The following is a 22277-nucleotide window of genomic DNA, read 5'->3' on the forward strand; positions in this document are numbered from 1 at the left end:
AAGAATCAAGAAAGAACTGCCCATTTCCAACTTAATTAATCAATGAACAAGAGAGTCTTCCATAGGCTGTATGGTCCATGCAATTCAGGAATTTGGGTACTTTTAGGAAGAAAAGGGTGCATCAAAGCCGAACAGTAACATAAGGCAGCATGTGCTCCAGGAAGGGACGGAGCCCGACCGATGCGCCACCATGACAGCAGGAAACCAAGGTCCACAATCTGATCAAATATTACTGCGCTGATACCGGAGCTCAGAAAGAGTAAGAAGCTACTGCTGTAAGCACTAACAAAAACGCCCATTCTGGTGAGACCCCCCCTTTAAGGTTTTTCACATGTGTCAGATGCTCAACAAAGACGTACCAAACATACCTACTCCCTGTCTTATTCTCAGAGGACAAGCAATTGGCCTAAGGCACAAGATAAACTCATCTCCTAGAGGCCTTTCAGTCTCCTCCCAGCTGACACTTGAAGCAGTGAAGAACCCGAAGAAGCCACCGGCCAGGGACGATAGCAAGCACCTGCGGTCACTCTTTGAGGTCTAAGAAGAAGCGCTTCCCCAACCTCACCTTGCTCATGGCAGTCAGGGCAGGATCGCAGGCAGCATCCAGATCTTGGACCAACAACTGGATGCTGCTAGAGATGACACTGCAAATCAAACAAATTACAGTGGTCATCACTTAATAATTTTTTAAAATTTTATTTATTTATTTAACAGAGAGAGAGAGAGAGAGAGAGACAGTGAAAGAAGGAACACAAGCAGGGGGAGTGGTAGAGGGAGAAGCAGGCTTCCCGCTGAGCAGGGAGCCCGACGGCAGGGCTTGATCCCAGAACCTTGTGATCATGACCTGAGCTGAAGGCAAATGCTTAATGCCTGAGCCACCCAGGCGCCCCGGAGGTCATCACTTTAAAGAAGTAACTTTTTGAATGACTAACACAGCCCCATATCAAAATCAGTTTCATCATTTCATCAGAAAAACATGAGTTTGCTTTCAAAAAGGAATGGATGACAACGAGGAACGTCTTGGCTCTTCATACTTGCTTGCATGTCCTGGTCTTATTTGGGTGTGTCCCCCACGGAGTCAGGTCGAAAAATTTCACGGCTAGTCTCCCTAATCACTCCACTCAGAATCCCTCCTTCACTTCTTCCTCTAAGAGCACCTGTTCGTTCAAAATGTTTAAATGAGAACTTGGGGGGGAAAATAAAAAGCTGGGAAAAGGAGAGGAAATGACCTAAGAAGAGAATCCTGATTTTTCCTTAGTAATGGCCTCCCTTAATCTCATTTACTGACCACAAACAAACAAACAAACAAACAAAAAAAACCCTGCAAGGCAACACTAGTGAAAGAACTATTCTGAGAAGGCTTTAACAGTTTGAACTTCTTGGATAGACACCTTCTACTCCAACCATCCCCCTCCCCCCACCTGGCTAAAATCAAGCTGCTCACACTTTGTGTTCTAAGACACTGAAGTGGAGCTGGCCCTCTGTGGATTTGGGGTGGTGTGGGAGGCAGACAGGAGGCCTTGGACTTGACCTTCCTGCAGGGATGGTCAAGGGAGGATTTCTTCTCTTTCGTTATTCTAGATAGGGCAACAATAAAGACCCTGTAAGCTAAAAATGACTGCCTCTGAGCAGGGCAAATGGGAGGCAGCTGCACTAGCTTCTGATGCTTCTTCTTACTGGCTGCTGGAGAATAATCCTCATTCAACAAGGGGCCCTGGAAACCTCTTAGGTTCTGTGGTGGCCGAAAGCCGACAGTCCAAGACATGTTGCTTTGTGGGGGGGGGTAAAGGGCAAGTATGTGCAAGGTACCTACGTGCTGAACGTATCCATTTCTCCAGTCAGATTGATTCGTTCAGTCAGACTTACATCAACTTTTTCCTTGAGTTTTTCTTCTAGCTATTAAAAATGAGAGAAAAACATGCTTAACAATGATCCAAAGGAGTATCATCATAAGAGCACGTAATATTTACTGAGTTTGATGACTCAGGTACAATTCTGGGCACTTTTCATGTCCTGACTCACTTCATTCTCACAACCCCATGAGGTAGATTCTACTATTATCTTCATTTTACAGAAGAGAAAATAGAGGTGTGACAGCAGGGCCGGGAGTCAAACTTCCTCCAGAACCTTTGCCCTTTAGCACTGGGCTGTAATTGTCTCTTATGATACACTGACAATTTATTTCATTAATTTTAAAAAGACCCCAGTTTTCAGGATCCTCCCTGCTCCATGAACTGAATGCAGGCTCGCTCACCAGCACTGGAAGCCTCTCGCGGTGAGCGGCAGTAAAACCAGTTCAAGTATTCATTGAGTGCTCCGACGGGCCACCCACTATGTTAAGGTGTTGGGGATACCGAGGTAAACAAAAGAAACACAGTCTGCCTTCGTCAGCTTACAGCCAAACAGAGAAACACTGGCCATGCTCCCAGCTGCCTCAGAGAAAAAGACAACTGACCAAGAATTGTAAACATCTCAAAGCATCCCGGGAACTGACTCACTCAACACTCCCAAAGCCATTGATTACACAAACTCAAGAATAATGAGTATTTTGTCTTAAATTTAAAAATGCTCTTAGGGATGTGTAAATTCATGTATCCTTTCAGAAGGTAATTTGTTTAAAAAGCAGAAATGTAAATACACACACTCTTTAAAACAGCAATTTCACATCTAGAAATAGACTTCGACAAGAATGAGTATGATATACAAAGATCCCTGAATACTCTTCGCAGCATTCATGAATTTAACCACAATTTTCAGAAAGCCTGTTTTGTGCCCAGCTCTGCAACAAGAGTATATATGAGTTACTAAGTGAACAAAACAGAGAAGATACTCGTTCCATGAAGCTTCCATTCTGATCTTGTTTATGTTAGTGACAAAACTGGAAACCATCCACATGCTTATAAGGGACCGATGAAGCAAATTACAGTAAAGGCTTTCAAGGCTTCAGCTCTTCAGTGGCCTTTTCCTGTTACACTGAAAAAAAATCCAAACTTTCTAACTATGATTTGGGTTCCGTCAGGCTCTCTGGCTCACATCTTCTTCCCCCCTTGCCTGTTTGGCTTCACTTTGTGCTGTAACTTAAGGTCCTGGAACATACCAAGTTCACACACACCTCCTCAGGGCCTTCATACTTCACACTTCCTGCTTTGTCTTCTTGAAACGCTCCTTGCTCACCCTTCCTAACTGGTTCCCTTGCTTTGCCACCCACCACCTCCCAACCCTTCCACACTCCTCACCTGGCAGTCTCCTTTGCCCACCCTCCGTCTCTGCTTCAATATCACCTCTCCTCAGAGATGCCCTCCTTGACCAGCTACTTCAGTAGACAACTCCCTACCTAGCACTCGCCACAAAATTGAAGTTACATCTTGGCTACTTATTACTGTCTTGGCTCCTCCTTTAATTCTAAATTCCCTGACAGTAAAAAACTATCTACTTTGTTCACTACTGTTTTTTTTTTTTTCTTAAAGATTTTATTTATTTATTTGACAGAGAGAGATCACAAGTAGGCAGAGAGGCAGGCAGAGAGAGAGAGGGGGAAGCAGGCTCCCTGCCGAGCAGAGAGCCCGATGCGGGACTCGATCCCAGGACCCTGAGATCATGACCTGAGCCGAAGGCAGTGGCTTAACCCACTGAGCCACCCAGGCGCCCTGTTCACTACTGTTAATTAACGCCAAATACAGTGCCTGGTCCTTACCATAGTAAGTGCTTCCTGAAGAGCTCTTGGATGAAGGAACACAACAACAGGTGTAAAAGTGTTACACAATTAATGAACCGATATCAATAATTGGTATTGTTTAAATTTTTATTTTCCAATTCTTGTCTCTGGTTTTTCCTTCCATTTCTTTTTGCCCTCTTCCTGCAATTTTTTTCCTAAGGAAACTTGATTGTTTGGATTCTCTCTAGAATTTCCTATAGGTTGGATTTTGTTGATTGTAACCATGAGGTATTAACATGTTCCTCTGTTCCTTGTATTTTCTGTAAATTGTAATTTGATGTAGAAGCCTGATCAGATTCAGGTTCTTCTCTCGCTCTCTCATTTTAAGAAACCTATTTCATGATGGTGTTGTGCTTTTTTTTTTTTTTTTTTTTTTTTTAAAGACTTTACTTATTTATTTCTTATGGAGAGAGAATAAGAGAGCACAAGCCGGGGGAGCGGAAAGCGGAGGGAGAAGCCGGTTCCCTGCTGAGCAAGAAGCCCAATGAGGGACTTGATCCCAGGACTGTGATCAGGACTTGAGCCAAAGGCTGAGAGGCTCACCTGACTAAGCCACCCAGGCATCCTGGTGTTGTGTACTTTTATCAGGAGATACATGATGCTTGTCTCTATTTTGTAATGTCAGCAGCCATTGATGGTCAATGCCAGATCCCTTATTTCATAAGGAGACATAAAAGAATGATATTCTAATTCTTTTCTTCTTCATTTACTAGCTGAAATTCTGCTTTATAATGAGGTATTTCCTGGGGCCATAGGTGGCTCAGTTGGCTAAGCGTCTGCTTGTCCTCCCTCTGCCCTGCTTGTGCTGTCTCACTTAAATAAATAAAATCTTAAAAAAGAGAGAGAGAGCGATTTCCCATTGTCAATGATTTCCTTGATCTGAGGTATAAGTTCAATAGGAAAGAAAGGTTAAGAACTTTCCCTTTATTTACCAGTATTCAATTCATACCAGTGGTTTCTTAGGCTCTTCAAAGATAGTGCACTAAGAAAAGAGAAATCATCAAACCACATGGATATAAACATATCTGATGTTTTCGGTGCATTGCAGTTAACTTTTCATTGATGTTTATACAGCCCACCTCTGACCAGCAGAGCTTATTCCTTGGCTCCTGTGTTAGGTTCTTACACTGCTCTCATAAATCACTACAAAACGTGGTGGCTCAAAACAGAAGTTTATTCTCTCATAGTTTCAGAAGCCAGAAGCCCAAAATAAGGTGTTGGCAGGGTTGGTTCCTTCTGGAAGTTCTGAGGAAGAAACTATTCCACTCTCTTCTGTCTTCTGGTTGCTGGCAATCCTTGGTGTCCCTTGGCTTATAGGCACATCACTCCAATCTCTGCCTCTATCTTCATGTGGCCTTCTTCCCTGTGTTGGTTAGATCTCCCTTTCCTAAGGATGCCAGTCATTGGATTTTATTCCTTGGATTGGATTAGGGTTCACCCTAAATGCAAGATAATCTCTTGTTGAGATCCTAACTTGATTACAGCTTCAAAGACCCTATTTCTGAACAGGGTCACATTTACAGGTACTGGGAGTTAAGACTTGGGCATATCCACACATCCTTTTGTACAAGAAGCCCATTATGGCTCCTGAATCCCTCCGAAATGACTGTTACCATCTTTGATATTTTTCTTGCTTTTTGCATGACATGATGTTCCAGGCTCACCTTGTACATTTCCTCTCCCAGACCCGCAATTACTCAATTCTCGAGGAATCTCTGGTTTCTTTTAGGGGACAATGGTATTTAGAGATCACAATATAGGTGCTAAGAATGACTTTTTTTTTTTTTTAAAGATTTTATTTACTTGACAGAGAGAGAGAGAGAGAGAGATCATACGTAGGCAGAGAGGCAAGCAGAGAAAGAGGGGGAAACAGGCTCCCCCCTGAGCAGAGAGCCTGATGCGGGGCTTGATCCCAGGACCCTGAGATCATGACCTGAGCCGAAGGCAGAGGCTTAACCCACTGAGCCACCCAGGTGCCCCTAAGAATGACTTTTATGATCAGTAAAAATAATCTTCACTAGGGACACCTGGGTGGTTCAGTCAGTTAAGCATCTGCCTTTGGCTCAGGTCATGATCCCAGGGTCCTGGGATTGAGTCCCAAATTGGCTCCTTGCTCATCGGGGAGCCTGCTTCTCCCTCTGCCTCCTGCTTCCCCTGCTTGTGTGCGCGCGTGCGCTCTCTCTGACAAATAAATAAAATCTTAGAAAAAAAACTTCACTAAATAACAAAAAAATTGGCTACATCTATCATGAGTCATCAAAATGATCTTTGGTCTACTAGTACTTCTAGAACTTTTAAGAATCTGTTGTAGAAAAATAACATAAAACATATTAGATGTTCTTTGTAGGAGTACTTTAGAAGCAAAATCCTGAAACAGCATAAACAATTATGAGGGATACTGTGAAATAATTAATGGTATTATCCCTTAATGAAATATTATGTAACAATTAATAATGCTGCTAATAAAGACATTATAGAAACAGGAGAAATGCTAGTGCTGTGATGTTAATAAAAACAACAAAGGGATATGAGACTGAATTAAGTTAAGATGATAGCATACAAAACTGTTCATGAAAAAGGACTGAAAGAAGTACTCCAAATTGCTAATACGATTATGTGATTGTGATGGAATTAAGAGTCATCATTTTTATGTTTTTTCCCCCCTTTGGTTCCACGGTCATTTTACTTTTCTTTTTAATTTTTTAAATTATTTATTTATTTACTTAATTGACTTTTATTTTTAAAATACTCCAGTGTGTGCGTGTACACACGCGCGCACGTGCACACGCGCGTGCATCTTCCTTTTCTGCACACATCCAAAACAGTTAAATAGATAGCATTTCTTCAACACCAAACTCTGGGACCTCTGACTTGGAGGTCCTCACAGACACTGCCATCCTGCCCTGGGAGTTCTTGGGGCTAAAGGGAGTACTGTCTCTGACTCCAAGGCCAAACCTTGCCAGATCATTCCCTGTGTGATTCAGTGTGACCACATCCCCGCAGAGAGCAAGCTACTGCCTCTGGCTGGCTTAACCTCAACTGTGAAGCTTTGGGGGGAACACTTCTTATTTTGGCCTCCTGTATTCATGCCTTGGCTCACAGGCACTCTGAGCTGTACTGTCTGAACCATCACTTATGATTACCTTCCTGTGATCCAGACATGTGTAAATAATAAACCCTAAGAGGGGGCAAGAGCACAACCTTCTCTAGTTCTTTTCCTTCCCTTGGCCTTAGGTGAATTCCAGCCTGAATGTGAAAAGGAACTTCTAATCCCACGCTGGAGGCTAAGTGAAAAATTCTTCTGGGTCTTCCTTCTGCTAATGGGGAGCTCCAGGAGCAGCATCATCCTTTCCTGCTTCACAGTTCCTGAACGTCAGCATCCAAACAATGGTTGTTGGTTTAGGCAGACTGGGAATGCTGTGTACATTTCAGGAGACGCATAAAAGCCCAAAGGATTTTGCTTAGCCTCGTAACACTTCTGAGAATGGAGTCATTGGCTGTGACTCATCGCCACCAGTGGCCGGGTCCTAGCATCGTTAAGTCTGTCACTGCTTTTCTCATAGGGGAGACAGTGCTACTGACCTACTTTCAAAAGGGTATGTCTTTTGAGCAGCTGAAACTAGCCTGGGGAGGAGATCGGTCAAACTTTCTTCCCTGGTCTCCTTTTAACAAGGCTCTGCTGTAAGATGGCTGCCTGGACCGTCTGCTGGCTGCTGCAGTTTTCCTCTATGACCAACCAATCTTCTCAAGGCTGTATATGGCTTGTGAGGGCCCACACTTTTTACCTACTGAGTTAGGAGGCCCAGATGGTTCTGGAAAAGGCAGCGGCGGGCAGCTCACCTGCTGGGTGGTGGCCAGACAGTATTCGGCTGTGCTCAGGATACTGCAGATGAGGCAGAGCTCCTCGAGCGTGAACTTGGCTACTTCTGAGCCTTCCTTCTCCTTGAGGAGGCTGCTGATGGTCAGCCCCCCACTGCTGCTTGTGGTTCTGAGGAAGGGGAACAGGAAGTGGTTAGGAGGGGGCTTCTCATTAGCTTCCTGAACTGGTAACTGCCCATCTTAAGACAAAGAAAAGGGGGAAGGAAAGACTGGATGTCGCCCAAACAAACCCACATACAATGAGCCTTTTCCTACTGACCTTACCTTGACTATCATCTGTTTAAGTTCTCTGACCATCAGGAGTAGGAAGAAACAATTCCAACAGTGAGCCAGTAACTGGTCATAGTAACTATGATGACCTGGATACTTGCAGAGAAGGCTGCCGAGTGGCCTCTGCTTAGCTTGCCATCTCCTGATCTGGAGAGCTCATTCAGGATCATCTGTAGCATAAAGCTTGTTTCACCACTGTTTCAGGTAAGAAAATTCTGCACAGGAGTTTGTACATTGTGCTTGTGGTGGGGTACCAAGGTGAATGCTAATACATGGTTCCTGCCCAAAGCCCCGACTGCCTCCTCCCTGCCTACTGATCTAATCACGTGTTCACAAAACATAGAAAGAGTTATAAAACCTCCTGCTCTTTCAACTGTGAGAGTCCAAGTTCTTTTTAAAGCAGACAGAATTCAGTGACATTTACCTTAAAAACATCAAAAAAATAACCTTAAAACTGCCCGGTCTTCCTAGTAGTCACAGATTAGAAAATATCTTCATTTCCAGCACTGACAAAGGTGTGAGGGTGCGGACACTCTCTTGCTCTATGGGTCAGGGGCATGAAGCTGTCCAAACTTCCTGGAGGTGTATTTCACGAGCTTAAAAGACACGTTCACATATTTGACCCAGTAGTTCTACTCCTGTTCAGGGATGCTTTCCTGAGTGTTATTTAAAATACTAAAGTAGTAAACCCAACCTAAATGATCAAGTAAGAGAATGGTCAGTAAAAACGTCAGAAGCTCAGTGAGGTTCTCCTGCATGTTGGATTAGCACGACATCATGAAAAGTGCTGAATGTTCTCTGCTGGCCTCCCAGATCCATCCATTACTCTGTTACTCTTCCCTTCCCTTCTCTGTGGCTCAGGAGACTGACCTCTACAGACTTATCACCCTGGCTCCCTGGTCTTTTGGCCTCCTGTTGGGTTCAGTCAAGTCACCAGGAGATGCGACAAGAAGGCGGAGAGGTAGGGGAGAGAAAAGTCTGAATCCTAACAAGGCCTCCCACTCCCTGTGCTTCCGTGTGGTGCTGGCAGGGACTGTGGCTCTCCATTTTCTGTGTGGCAACCATTTGTCCACAGCCCCAGCTCTCAAGGGAGTTTTTTTTTTTTTAAAGATTTTATTTTTATTATTTATTTGAGAGAGACAGTGAGAGAGAGCATGAGCGAGGAGAAGGTCAGAGAGCGAAGCAGACTCCCCATGGAGCTGGGAGCCTGATGTGGGACTCGATCCCGGGACTCCAGGATCACGCCCTGAGCCGAAGGCAGTCGTCCAACCAACTGCGCCACCCAGGCGTCCCTCTCAAGGGAGTTTTAAAGTAGTAACAATCACCACCTAGTATCTGGATGCTTCAGAATCCTCTGTTGGCTCCTTTCACTTTCCCCCTTTTCTGTGAATAGTTGCTTTGGTAACAATACCCTAGCTGAGTGCATCATTTGTTTCCTGCTGTGACACATGGGGAAAATGCCAGGGCAGGACGATGCTGAGTGAAAGCAGCACGGTACATGGTATAAAACTCCAAGCAGTACAGTCCCAATACCCTTAAATAAACAAAACCACAAAATCACACACATTATATTTATAAATAAAAAACCAGAAAAACATATACCAAAAGGTTAAATTTGTTTTCTCTGGGTGGTGAGATTATAGTTAACTTTACTTGTATCTTTCTGCTCTTCTGTGTTTTCTGAACTATAATATTTTGATGATCAGAATAAAAGTTATTAAAGAATCTTAAAAATGTTTTTATCATAGTCAAAGAAATTTTCATTGGTGAAATATATCTGTTACTTCAAATCTCTGGTTAGAGCATAGGGCTTTTATTTTCTTTCCTCCAAATAATGTAAAACTCCCATATATGACACATTTTAGTGAAAATAACAGCAACTACTTTCAGAATTACTGAATTTAGCCATGGGGATGATTATAAATACTAAATTCCAAAGCATTACTTTAGATCATAATCTACCATAATCGAAATTGCTATAGAACCAAAAATCTTTGGCTCCATGCCCAACGGGGAACCCAGTGTGGGGCCTAAACTCACGACCTTGAGATCAAATCCTGAGTTGAGATCGAGAGTTAGACATTTAACCGCCTGAACTACCCAGGTGCCCCAGAACCAAAAATCTTTAAACTTTAGTCGAACAGCAATTAATTTCAATTAATAAGCAATATAACAATATTCTAATGTCCCAGAATATAGTGAAGCCACGATAATTAGGGGCTGTGCTAGGCAACCCCCTCTCCCCAAATCCTACTATACTTCAAACATTAGACTATATTCAACAAGACACACACCATAAGAGAGACTCTGGAACGTAATCACATCGAGGGAAAAGCAGACTCATGCCTCCCGTGTGCTCATCATCCTAGGGTATGCTCTCATTGAATGAAACTACCCATGCTGTTTAAGAGTGATTGCTACCACCACCTTACCTTTTTTGGCCAACAACCTATTGTTGAACCTAGATAAATTAAATACATACATAATGGAACGACTCCCTTGGGTCCACTGGGGTTAAGATCTGACCTGTGTTGGCAGCCAATGTGGGCATTTCCCCCAAAGGTCTTGATCAGCTGTGGAATCCCATTAGAAAGGAAATAGTTTCAGACCCTCGGGAACTCAGTAAGAGTGTTTCCCTCCTTCAGACTCTTAGCAGTTCAGTAAACAATGTCAGAGGAGATTTCCCTAGATTCCCATATTTAGGCATTTTCAGAATCTTACTTCCCTACTGAGGTCAGAAAGAACAGCACTCACTTAGGTAGATTGCCAGAAAGGATTTTCCAGGCATATTCTCGGAGGTACTTCTGGAAGATGGTGGTCAGGGCGATCATTGGTTCCCCAGTACTGAGCTGGGAGCACTGCACCATGCACTTCTTGTAGTAGACAAAGAGGTCAGCACAGCTGGGGAGCACGGCACCCCCTTCGTCAGTGTTGGGCTTAGGTGGCCCCTGGGCTTTGAAATCGGCCACAAACCGATCAATCAGCTCGCCAAGGTTTCTAGGAGGAAGAAAGTCTATGATGTTATTTCAAGAAACATAAAGCAAATGTGCTTGCCTGTCATGAGTGAACAATTCCTAATGCTCTTCACATTTAAAGCTGGACCATGTCCATCCCTATCTTCATTAACTACCACCAGCACTCCAACAATAGCAGCAGCAAGAACACTTGGCATTTACTTGTGTGCTGCTCTATACTTTTTCCGGGCATTTCATGATCACATCTGACCCCAAGCCTCTGTGAGGGGAGCTAAGTTATTAGGGGACCCTCTAAGAGATGAAAAAATTAAGGTCTAGAAAATTTGTCACATAATTTAGTGGCCCAGCTGAGCCTAGAAGCTACCATTTAAATGTCTCCCCTGGTCCTACTACCCTATCAGCACCATCTCCCCTCTCCACAGATGAAAACCCTAAGTAACAATAGTGATCATTTTCTGAACACTTATATGATGTCCCGGGCACACACCATGTCAGCACTTTATTTTTATTTCTTTTTTTATTTTTAAAGATTTTATTTATTTATTTGACAGAGAGAGAGATCATAAGTAGGCAGAGAGGCAGGCAGAGAGAGAGGGGGAAGCAGGCTCCCCGCTGAGAAGAGAGCCAGATTCAGGGCTCGATCCCAGGACCCTGAGATCATGACCCGAGCCAAAGGCAAAAGCTTAACCCAATGAGCCACCCAGGCGCCCACGTCAGCACTTGAGAAGCATCCTCTCACTGACTTTCACTCACTCTTCCCAGTAACCTTACAAAGTAGATAGTACTCCTGTCCTCATTTTCCAAAAAGCAAGGAGCAAAAAAGTTAAGGACCTTGTCTGGGGTCACAGAGCAAGGGGGTAGGGGACCCGGGATTCAAAACCAAACGACCTGGCTCAAACCTCATGCTTGTAACCACTCTACCTTCCCATCTCCAAAAACACAACAAGGTTATGATGTCAGTAAATAGTCTATCGTTAACCTAAATGTGCCCACGGGACAGAAACCTGAGCAGGGAGAAACAGTAAAGTATTCTAACATTTTCCTTCTCCTTTAATGTAGTTTTTCTCCTTAAAACTTTGAGAACTGAAGGTGTAAAAAATCTTGGAGAAGGCAGGGTGTGGCAGCCCCAGGCTTACTGCAGGTCATGATGGTGACAAATGGTGGCAGCTGTCCCCCCACTCCCCTCTCAAACATCACCGAGCGTGCCTCAGTCATACTGAGTCACCACAGCTCGGGTCCAGCAGGGCTCTCTACTCATTGTTTCCTACACGGTTGAGCTGTACGAAGAATGGGAGGAGTCCCCACCCCTTGACATTTTATGTCTTTTTAGGTTACTGTCTCAGGCTACAGGAATCCAGCTGTGCTTTCAAAATGTATTTATATAACAGGAAGACCAAGACAAGAACCACACACAGCATCAATTAGCAGGAATAGGAGAAAATTTGACATTTTACCCAAGAGCTTTTCCTACTGAAAGTTGATTATACCCAGATGTCGCCACTCGGCCCTCAAAGAACTTCAGGGCCTGGGCTGGGTCCTTGTGGTGTTGGGTCAGTGAGCAGGGAAGGAACTTCCAGCCAACCTGGGAAGCTGCAGGGTCACAGTCCCCTTTCCTCGCCACCTCTGCCTGCTCCACCTTGCCACCTTGCCACCTCTGTCCATCCCACCTGCACAGGGCCCCTCCACTCCAGCCCAACTCACCTTAACTGCCCCCTGCCCCGTCTCTGTCCCTGACTCTGGGCCCTCGCCTGTGATGCCTGGATGCCTCCCCAGGCCAAGATGCTCCCCTTCACCTCTCCACTCATCCGTAGGCTTGGCCCAGATGGCTTCTATTCACGCCAACCCTCTGTCTCAATTTCAACTTCTGTCATCTGTGACACAGTCACACTTCATTATTATTATTTTTTTAACACTTTACCCTCCAACATAAGGATGTCAAATGTCCCAGAAACATGATGATCTTCTCTCATCCTGGGCCTGTAGAAGGTGATGCTATCAATGAGGGCTCTCTTTTTCATTGATCTTTGGTGTAATTTCAGAAGCCTTCTTGCCTGTCACTGAGGAGCTGAAGCTCGTACATAAGGTTAAAGGGGCTTGCTCTACACTAGAATCTTCTCTGATTCATGTTATCACATGCTCTCTTGAGAGTAGGGATAAGGTTTGTCACTTCTGCTCTCCCCAGGTCTACCCCTCACGTGTATGTGTGAAGCTAATCTAGTTATGTCTGTGCCCAAGACATACCAGCTGAACAGCCCCCACACTGTTTCCGAAGGATGGCAACGGAATGGTGGGTGCGTGGAGATGGGGCAAGGGCTGGTGCAGTGGAGGAGAACATGCAACAGAAAGCAAAAGGTTGCACTTGAGCCTTCTTAGGAGAGGTTCTAATTGCCAAATCTCTAGTGCCAACAAAAACAGGGGCCAGAGCTCTGAAATGTTTTTACTTTAACCAACTTAGTCCGATTCCCCTACTAGTTGAGGTCAGGATACTTACTCCCCTTGTGTTTCAGAGCCAATTCGATCAATCAGATTATAAATTAACCATGCTCACAGAACATAAAGAAAATTTCCACTTAAAAAATCTCTGAAGATCCTCCATACTTTGTAATCTGTCTCTCAGGTTATTTTGGACACTGTTCTCTGTGCAGATGAGATACAAACCCATCAGAGTAAGCTTTCCTCCCTTACCACACTACTCTTTGCATCTCCATGCTTCTCTGCCATATGAGACACTGGAAAATGAGTGATCAATGCGTCACAGCACAGATGGTCCAATCCAATTGATTTTCAACTAAGCACTTCATATGTGCAAGGCTCTGGGTGCCACACATATAAGATATAAATGAGTTCAACTAAAACAACAACAACAACAACAACAAAGGTTGTCCTTTCTTCCAGGCACCAAACACTAGCCCGAGTTCTGATGAGACCTTCTTGTAAGATTACTGGAGAAAGGAGTGTGTGGCCTATCGAGCCGCTGAGTGGTCATGAGGAGGTGTTTTTTAACACCATAAAATAATTACAATCAAGTAAGAGTATATAAAGGGTCAAGTCCTGATCAAGGTGTTTCTGCGTATGGGGGTTAAGATACAGAATCGGCCCATCAGAAGCTTTGGTCTATTTGGGGAGCTAGGACCCTGAGGCTCAGGCTATTTAGATTTCAAGCCAGCAATAAAATCCTAATTTGGAAAAAAAAAAAAATCCTAATTTGGCAGTACAGACGATATGAACAATTTGTTGCAGACGAAGGAAACTAGAGAAAAAATTTCGCAGCAGACTCAGATGAGGGAATAAAGGCCTGGAGTCAGAGGTGAGCACAGAACATGACGTATGGAAGGGGGGATGTGAGGAAGAGGGGATGTGGCTAAGGCAGAAGTCATGAACTGGAAAAGTCTGACGTACAGTTTGACTTACACAGTCCTCTGTATTCCCACAGCAAACCACTGGAAGCTTCCTGCCTTCACACCACACATCACAATCAGGGCATTAGAAATACAACCTCCTCACAATGGCCCTGAAGAGAAGGCATTCTTATGTCCATCTTGTAAATGGAGAAACTGAGGCTGAGAAAAGTAAGATAGCTTGCCCTAGGTCACAGAACTCGTTGGAGCTGAAACCAGAACTTGCGGACGTCAGACTCCAAAGCCCAACTCTACCTGCTGTGCTGTGCTTTGATTTTATGATACCCACACTATGGTGTGGATGGTATCTTTCACCCCTGCCCCTATAGCATAAGCTTTCTGCCCAAGAACTGTAGAAGCATGTCGGGGAGCCATGCGAACTACTGCTGGGGGTCCCATCCTGCTGATCAGTGAAGTGGCCCAGGAAGAGAGACAGCCGCAGAACAGTTTCAGCAGAGGAATGACCAAGGCGGTTTCTTCTGGTGGATTTGCAGTCCACATCCCTAGCAACAATATTCAAACCAGAATGACACAGAGAAAGGAAGATGGCAGTAAGACAAAGCTGGCAAGGAGGTGAGCATGGGCAACTGTTTAGGATCCCCAGGGGCTTACAAAGCTTGTTAATTCAAGGATACTAAAGCTAATTTGCACCCCTTCCTCCCCTGCCCTTGGGTTGGGGTTGAGGATTTGGCTCTGGTGTGGCCAGTGGGGATGGGAAGCCAAGGTCTGGCTTGAGCACAACTGGGAGATGGATTACACACAGATAAGTGAAGCAAGTAAGTAAATCCATGAAAGATCTAGGGAGCCAAGTTTCTCACTGCTGCAGAGTGTAGTCAGAGATGAAGGAAGGGGAAGGCAAAAACAAACCCTGTTGTGTTGGATCAGAATTCGAGTCAGCATCAAAGGCTTCTGCACAGCAAAGGAAACAGTCAACAAAACCAAAGACAACTGACAGAATGGGAGGAGATATTTGCAAAAGACTTATCAGATAAAGGGCTAGTATCCAGAATCATAAAGAACTTACCACACTCAACACCCAGAGATCAAATAATCCAATGAAGTTAAATGGGCAGAAGACATGAATGGATATTTCTGCAAAGATGACATCTAGATGGCCAAGACACACATGAAAAAGTCTCCACATCACTTGGCATCAGGGAAATACAAATCAAAACCTCAGTGAGATACCAGCTCACACCAGTCAGAATGGCTAAAATTAACAAGTCAGGAAATGACAGATGCTGGCGAGGATGCAGAGAAAGGGGAATCCTCCTGCACTATTGGTGGGAATGCAAGCTGGTGCAGCCACTCTGGAAAACAGCATGGAGGTCCCTCAAAAAGTTTAAAATAGAGCTACTCCACAACCCAGCAATTACGCTACTGGGTATTTACCCCAAAGATACAAATGTAATGATCCGAAGGGGAATGTGCACCCGAATGTTTATAGCAGCAATGTCCACAACAGCCAAACTATGGAAAAAACCTAGATGTCCACCAACAGATGAATGGGTAAAGAAGATATGATATACACATACAATGGAATACTATGCAGCCATCAAAAGAAATGAAATCTTTCCATTTGCAACAATGTGGATGGAACCAGAGGGTTCCATTATGCTGAGCAAAATAAGTCCATCAGAGAAAGACAATTATCATATGATCTCTCTGATATGAGGAATTTGAGAGGCAGGGCAGAGGGTTATGGGGGGGTAGGGAAGGGAAAAATGAAACAAGATGGGATCAGGAGGGAGACAAACCATAAGAGACTCTTAATCTCAGGAAACAAACTGAGGGTTGCTGGGGGATGGGGGAATAGGGTGAGGGTAGTTGGGTTAAGGACACTGGGGAGGGTATGTGCTACAGTGAGCGCTGTGAAATGTGTAAGCCTGAGGAATCACAGACATTACATGTTAATAAAAATAATTAAAAAAAAAGAATTAGAGTGAGCATAAACTCACAGGTTTTAATATACAAATTGGCTTAAAAATAGACACAGGTATATATGTCTATACATGTATGTACACACACATATATTTCTTCACTCTCTCAGCTGCATGGACCTAGAAGCATGACACTCAAGCAGTAATGAACATACCTGATGCCCAGAACTTAGTTTTTAAATATCATTCCCTGGCAAAGAAACAAGAGAGCCTGGAAAAATGGGTGATTCCTGGGCTGGGATAGGAAAATACCAGATGAGCTGGTATATTTTATTGTGCCAGAAAGCAAGGGCCCCAGAAATGATAGGCGCATACAAAAAGCATGAAAAACCAGCCTGCAGGGGTCCTGGTAGCCAAATCAGACAGTTTGAGCAATAAAATAATGATGGATCCTGAAAGAGGAAAAGGACATCAGTGGAAAAACTGGCGGGAAATCCAAATAAGACCTGAGTTTAGCAAATAGAACTGTTAACTCGCTGGTGTGGTAACTATCCTGTGGTTATGTAAGACGTTGACATCAGGAGAACTTGGGAGAAGGGAATATTGGAAATCTGAGCTATTTCTGAAACTTTTTTTTTTTTTAAGAGTTTATTTATTTATTTGACAGAGAGATATGACAAGTAGGCAGAGAGACAGGTAGAGAGAGAAGGAGGAGGAAGCAGGCTCCCTGCTGAGCAGAGAGCCCGATGCGGGACTCAATCCCAGGACCACGAGATCATGACCTGAGCCGAAGGCAGCGGCTTAACCCACTGAGCCACCCAGGCGCCCCTGAAACTTTTATGTAGGTTTAAGTTTATCCCAGAATAAACTTAAATAAAGGTAATAATGGCTATAATCCACTGAATAAAATAGGAATCCACGAGTATGTGCTGACATAGTAAGTGGGGGAAAGAGAAAGCTTTTAAAAACTAAAAAACGCAGAAGAAATGATGGTATTAGAAAAAAATCATTATTCAGCAACTATCTTAGTAATAAATGATTCAGGCAAGTATCAGCGGGAAGTGAAAGATGAGAAAAAGACTATATGATTTCAACGTTTTTCCTGACAGTTATTGTTATTAATTACTTATTAATAAAGAAAGAAGCCTAGCAGACTCCAACTAAAGAAAGTAAAATAAATGGGGCACCTGGATGGCTCAGTAGGTTAAGCCTCTGCCTTCGGCTTAGGTCATGATCTCAGGGTCCTGGGATTGAGTCCCACATCGGGTTCTCTGCTCAGTGGGGAGCCTGCTTCCCCCTCTCTCTGCCTGCCTCTCAGCCTACTTGTGATCTCTCTGTCAAATAAATAAATAAAATCTTAAAAAAAAAAAAAAAAAGCAAAATAAAAATGAACACCACAGGCTGTAGGGCAAACCGATACTGCACGCCTCCTGATGTGAATTACTGAGAAGCACCCGGCCCCACTTCTGCATAAATCACTGATCATGAGAAAACATTAGTCAAATCCAGACGGAAGGACATTCCACAAACGAGCTGGCCTGTACTCTTAAAAAATTTCAAGGTCATGAAAGATAAAGAAAGAATGAGTTGTTTTTCTGGACTGAAGAGACCAAAGAGATGTGACAAGTAAATGGACCCTGTGGTTCTGGCACAGATCCTGGAGCTAGAAAAGACACCACCAGCAAAATGGAATGAGTCTACAGATTAAAGGGTACTAATGGATCAAGTTAACTTCCTGATGTTGACAGGTGTGCTACAGTGAGGTAGACTGCGTGCTCATTTATAGGAAACATGCACTGAAGTCTCAAGGAGTAATGGGGGCACTCTTGCCTGCAAATTGAAGAAAGTATCTATGTAGAGAAATCTCTTCTCCAAGGGCCAGCCAGAGAAAATCCCTGCATTCCCAAGACGGAAAGGTATATGAACTTCCTTCTGGAACATAAACAAAAGTTGAGAAAGCCGCTTAAAGCATACAAGGACAGCTCAGCCAAATCTGCTAAGGAGATGGCTTTGGGGATATCCCTACTTCCTTCGTCCTCCCACTGCTGTTTGGCTTTTGGTTGGCACAGGTGCTGCCAGAACTTTCTCTGGGCAGGTGGGAGGCTAGGGAGATGAGAGGGCCATGTCAGGCCCAACAGAAAGCTGGCAACACTGATCAGGCCACCCAACCACTGACAAGTCTGGGACAAGAGCACCAGACAGGCAGGGCAGGCCAGGCACGGTTCCTGACTACTCGTTCCAAGTGCCAACATGTCTGCTCTTCTCAGCCTCGCCACTAATCCTGTGAGGGGAATTTTACTAACTGCACTGGAGAGAGGACAAAGCCAACTCCGAGAGGTTAAGTACCATGCTTGAGGTCCCAGGCTAGTGAGTACAGAGCTCTGACTCAAATCCAGGTCTGTCCGGCATCCAGGCCCACGCTCTTTCCACTACACTCTGTTGGGTTGTTGGGTCTCTGTCATTGGGGAGTTTGTGAATGGTCTAAAATTTTCCTTCACTGCAGATTTTTTGAGTCAGATCTACAAGAATGAAATAAGTTCCAAAACAGTCCCCACCTGAGTTTCTTTTCTTCAGATTCTTGGACAAAAGGGAGGAAGGGCTTTGCAGAACCCCTTGAAATTGCACTCAAGATAGTGTGTGGGTTTATGTGATTTTTTTTTTTTTTTTGTAAGAGAGTCTACGGTTTCATTGGGCTCTCAAAGGGATCCATGCCTCAAAAAAGGTTAATAGCCACCGCTTTAGGCATTATTTTGTCTGATTCTCTGCTTTAAAAGTTGAGGGAATGGATTTCTTGAACTCTCTTTTCTATTTCAAGCCTTTGCTGCTTATTCTGGAACGACAACGGTACAACCTACGCAATTCTCCTCCGAGTAGCTCCTGCTATATCCCCGGGGCTGTGGAAACATCCTAGTGAGGCCAAGCGGCAGGCTGAGTGGCCAGCACTTCATTTTTCAGAGAGAAATGGAGAGTCCCTAAGGAAGGGAGGTCTGGCTCTCTGCCCGAAGTATCACGAACAATGAGTATACTCTATATGAATCAAGGCCATGTGAAAAGAGTAGAGACTGGAATTATGATAATTCAGGAAAACGATTCTCTAGACCAGGAAGGTTTGGGGAAAGTATGTGGTTATTCTCAGATATGCACTTTCAAGTCGGGATCCAACAGCTTTTAAACCTCTCTAAAAATAAGAATTTGGGTTGGTGAGGGAAGAAGGGGTTTTGTCCAAAGTCATCCAGGTGGGCTGCGCTAAGACCTGTTAATCTCATAGGTAAACAACAGCTCTTCTACCTGCCCCCGCACGTGTCCTATTGACTTCCTGAGAAAGAAGTTTAAAAAAAAAAAATAATAATTTATTTATTTGAGTGACAGAAAGAGAATGAGCGATGGGGAGGGGGAGAGAGTGAGAAACAGACTCCCTGCCAAGCAGGAAGCCCAAAGTGGGGCTCAATCTCAGGACCTCAGGACCTTAACAGACTGAGCCACCTAGGCGCCCCAGGGAAAGGGTTCTTGTTCTTTTTAATAAGAAGACAGGGTGTTCCAAGAGAGCGAAGAGCAATAAGTAATTACTGCCTTTCTGTGTGCCTTCGGACAGAAGCCCAATGGACAGAGAGGATGAGACAAACTGGCTTTACAAGGCAAAACGTGAAAGTAGCTCTTTTTGGGAGGGATGGCAGGTAGGAGGTTGTTTTCGTTAACACAGATGGCTCTTCTATAAAGTTCATTTTTTTTTTTTAAAGATTTTATTTATTTATTTGACAGAGAAAGATCACAAGTAGGCAGAGAGGCAGGCAGAGAGAGAGAGAGGAGGAGGAAGCAGGCTCCCTGCTGAGCAGAGAGCCCGATGCGGGACTCGATCCCAGGACCCTGAGATCATGACCTGAGCCGAAGGCAGCGGCTTAACCCACTGAGCCACCCAGGCGCCCTATAAAGTTCATTTTCTATGACTTTAATAACAAAACATTTTGTAATTGGGGACCAAAAGAGTTGACATAATCTACAAAATCAAATAGGTGAATAATAATAATGTTCTACATAGCGATTCCACTGGAAATAGTCTCTTAGTCTCATGGTTTATGTCTGAAACATATTTGGAAATAAGAATTTGCTAACTCACAACAGAAGCATTAAAAAAAAAGGGGGGGGGGACACTAAACTTTACTGCCTAAATGCTTTCCCAGGGAACTCCCTTAGAGAACTTTCTCATAGGCGCTATTATGCTCCCTGTGTGAGCCACTGTCTGGTCCTCCCAAGTGTGTTCTTCAGACAACGAGGCCTCGTCTCAGAGTAGGGCCAGCCTGCCTCCAGAAACCTGACCTTTCCAAAATCTGGCTTCCAGTGTGGAAGACTCAGGGATGTGGACAGACTCAGGGATGAGGAGTGGGTCTTCCTCCTCTGTATGAATAATGGACATTGGAACTTGAAGATAGTCCTCTGACTGTGAGGAAACTTGGCAGCAGAAACTTGTGAAAATTGTCAGAAACTCCTGAGTTTGTAAAAAAGTATATATATTAAATGGATGATAATCCACAAAAGAAAGTAAGAATCCACCAGTCCACACTGACATAAATAAACACAAACACATGGGGGGAGAGGAGGAAGTGCTTCCTTACAGAACTCCAATCAAAGAGGAGAGGAGATGGAAACAGAAAATCAGCATTTGGCAAACACTACAGTAATAACTGCTTCAGGCAGAAATCATCAAGGGATGTCAAAATGAGTGGGCAAAGTGTGAGGAGAAACAGGATATTCACACAGTCCCAAAGTATCCCCCCATAAGATACTTATTAGTTACAAAGAGAAAAACAGTAGCTTCACAGCAGAGGAAGCTAGCTGGCAAGCACCTTAAGCCAGTGATCAAAGTTAACATTCCCAGTAATGGGACACATCCAAATGACGTACCCAGAGGGACAGAACGTCACCTATAGGGGTGCCTGGGTGGCTCAGTGGGTTAAGCCTCTGCCTTCAGCTTGGGTCATGATCTGAAGGTCCTGGGATCGAGCCTCACATCAGGCTCTCTGCTCAGCAGGGAGCCTGCTTCCCGCCCCCACTTCTCTCTGCTTGCCTCCCTGCCTGCTTGCGATCTCTTTATCAAATAAAAAAATTTTTAAAAAATCACCTGTAATGGAATACTTGCCAGCAATGCATAATCTAGATCAAATCAAGAGCAAGCATCACACAAACTGAAACTGAGGGCACTGTAGAAAATAATTTGTCAACACTCTGTAAAGTGTCAAGGTCATGAGAGACAAACAAAAGACCGAGGAAATATTCAAGGTTAAGGGAGACTAAAGAGACCTGACAACCAAAGGCATGATGGGATCTTGAGCCAGAAAGTGGACACTCATGGCACAATGTTACCCTCCCGATTTTGATAATTGTGATTATGTATAAAATGGTAGCATTCTCTGGAGGAAGGATCTATGAGAATTTTTTGTAACTTTTTTTTTTTTAAGTCTAAATTACTTTAAAATGAAAACCTAAACAAAGTATACTTGAAAACACGTATGTTAAAGATCAGGTTTCTTTCTCCATTTTCCAGTGCCTGACATGGTCAAGCCTTATAGCTATTTAAGAGCTCAGTGCCCACATAGGAAGGGGTTGTTGGGATCCATTTGGGACATGAGAGTCAAACTCAGGCTTCTAAGGTTAGTCAAACTCTAAGATTTACGAATACAATGAATGATAACACTCATAAGATATAAAAATACCCGAAAAGGTTTCCAGGCAGGGTCAAAGGAGGCCTGCCAAGTCCCTCCTTCAGCCTCTGGAAGGGCTTATGCCCTTATGAGCCCCAATCATGACCAGAGGAGGGAGAAACGCAGTAGAAAACAGCAAAATGTTCATCACTCACTTGTCCTGGGACTCAATATACACGTAGAGATGAGGCTCGAAACACTTGGAAACAATGCCATGAAATGGATTGTCTGGGGCTTTCGGCTTCTTTGGCTGTAAAGAGGGGGGAGAAAGGAAGAAGAAAGAAACCTAAGCTTGAGCCATCTTTGCAAGTTTTCAAGCAGTTTCAAAGAATACATCCCTTCAAAGTTGACTCCTGACACAGGTAAGTAGCACTTGATGTAAGTGAACTGGGACTGTGTCTTGCATTATATGATTCAAGCCAGTTTGTGCACAACGAGCCAGATTTGTTAGCACCACTGACTTG

At 44.0% G+C, this 22277-nt stretch overlaps 1 protein-coding gene across 1 annotated transcript in view; it reads right to left on the reverse strand.

The window, feature by feature from the left end:
- The window catches only part of VPS53 (VPS53 subunit of GARP complex), a 136514-nt gene that overhangs the window by 36023 nt on the left and 78214 nt on the right, over positions 1 to 22277 (reverse strand). Inside the window, exons 13-17 of the mRNA XM_044248201.1 lie at positions 21969 to 22063; positions 10619 to 10861; positions 7556 to 7703; positions 1814 to 1896; positions 566 to 644 (exon numbers count right to left, since the gene is read on the reverse strand). Of these exons, the coding sequence (XP_044104136.1) occupies positions 566 to 644; positions 1814 to 1896; positions 7556 to 7703; positions 10619 to 10861; positions 21969 to 22063 (648 nt within the window). The remainder of the gene's footprint in view (positions 1 to 565; positions 645 to 1813; positions 1897 to 7555; positions 7704 to 10618; positions 10862 to 21968; positions 22064 to 22277) is intronic.

The sequence above is a fragment of the Neovison vison genome, chromosome 5 (assembly GCF_020171115.1).
Source record: "Neovison vison isolate M4711 chromosome 5, ASM_NN_V1, whole genome shotgun sequence".
Classification (NCBI taxonomy): Eukaryota; Metazoa; Chordata; class Mammalia; order Carnivora; family Mustelidae; genus Neogale; species Neogale vison.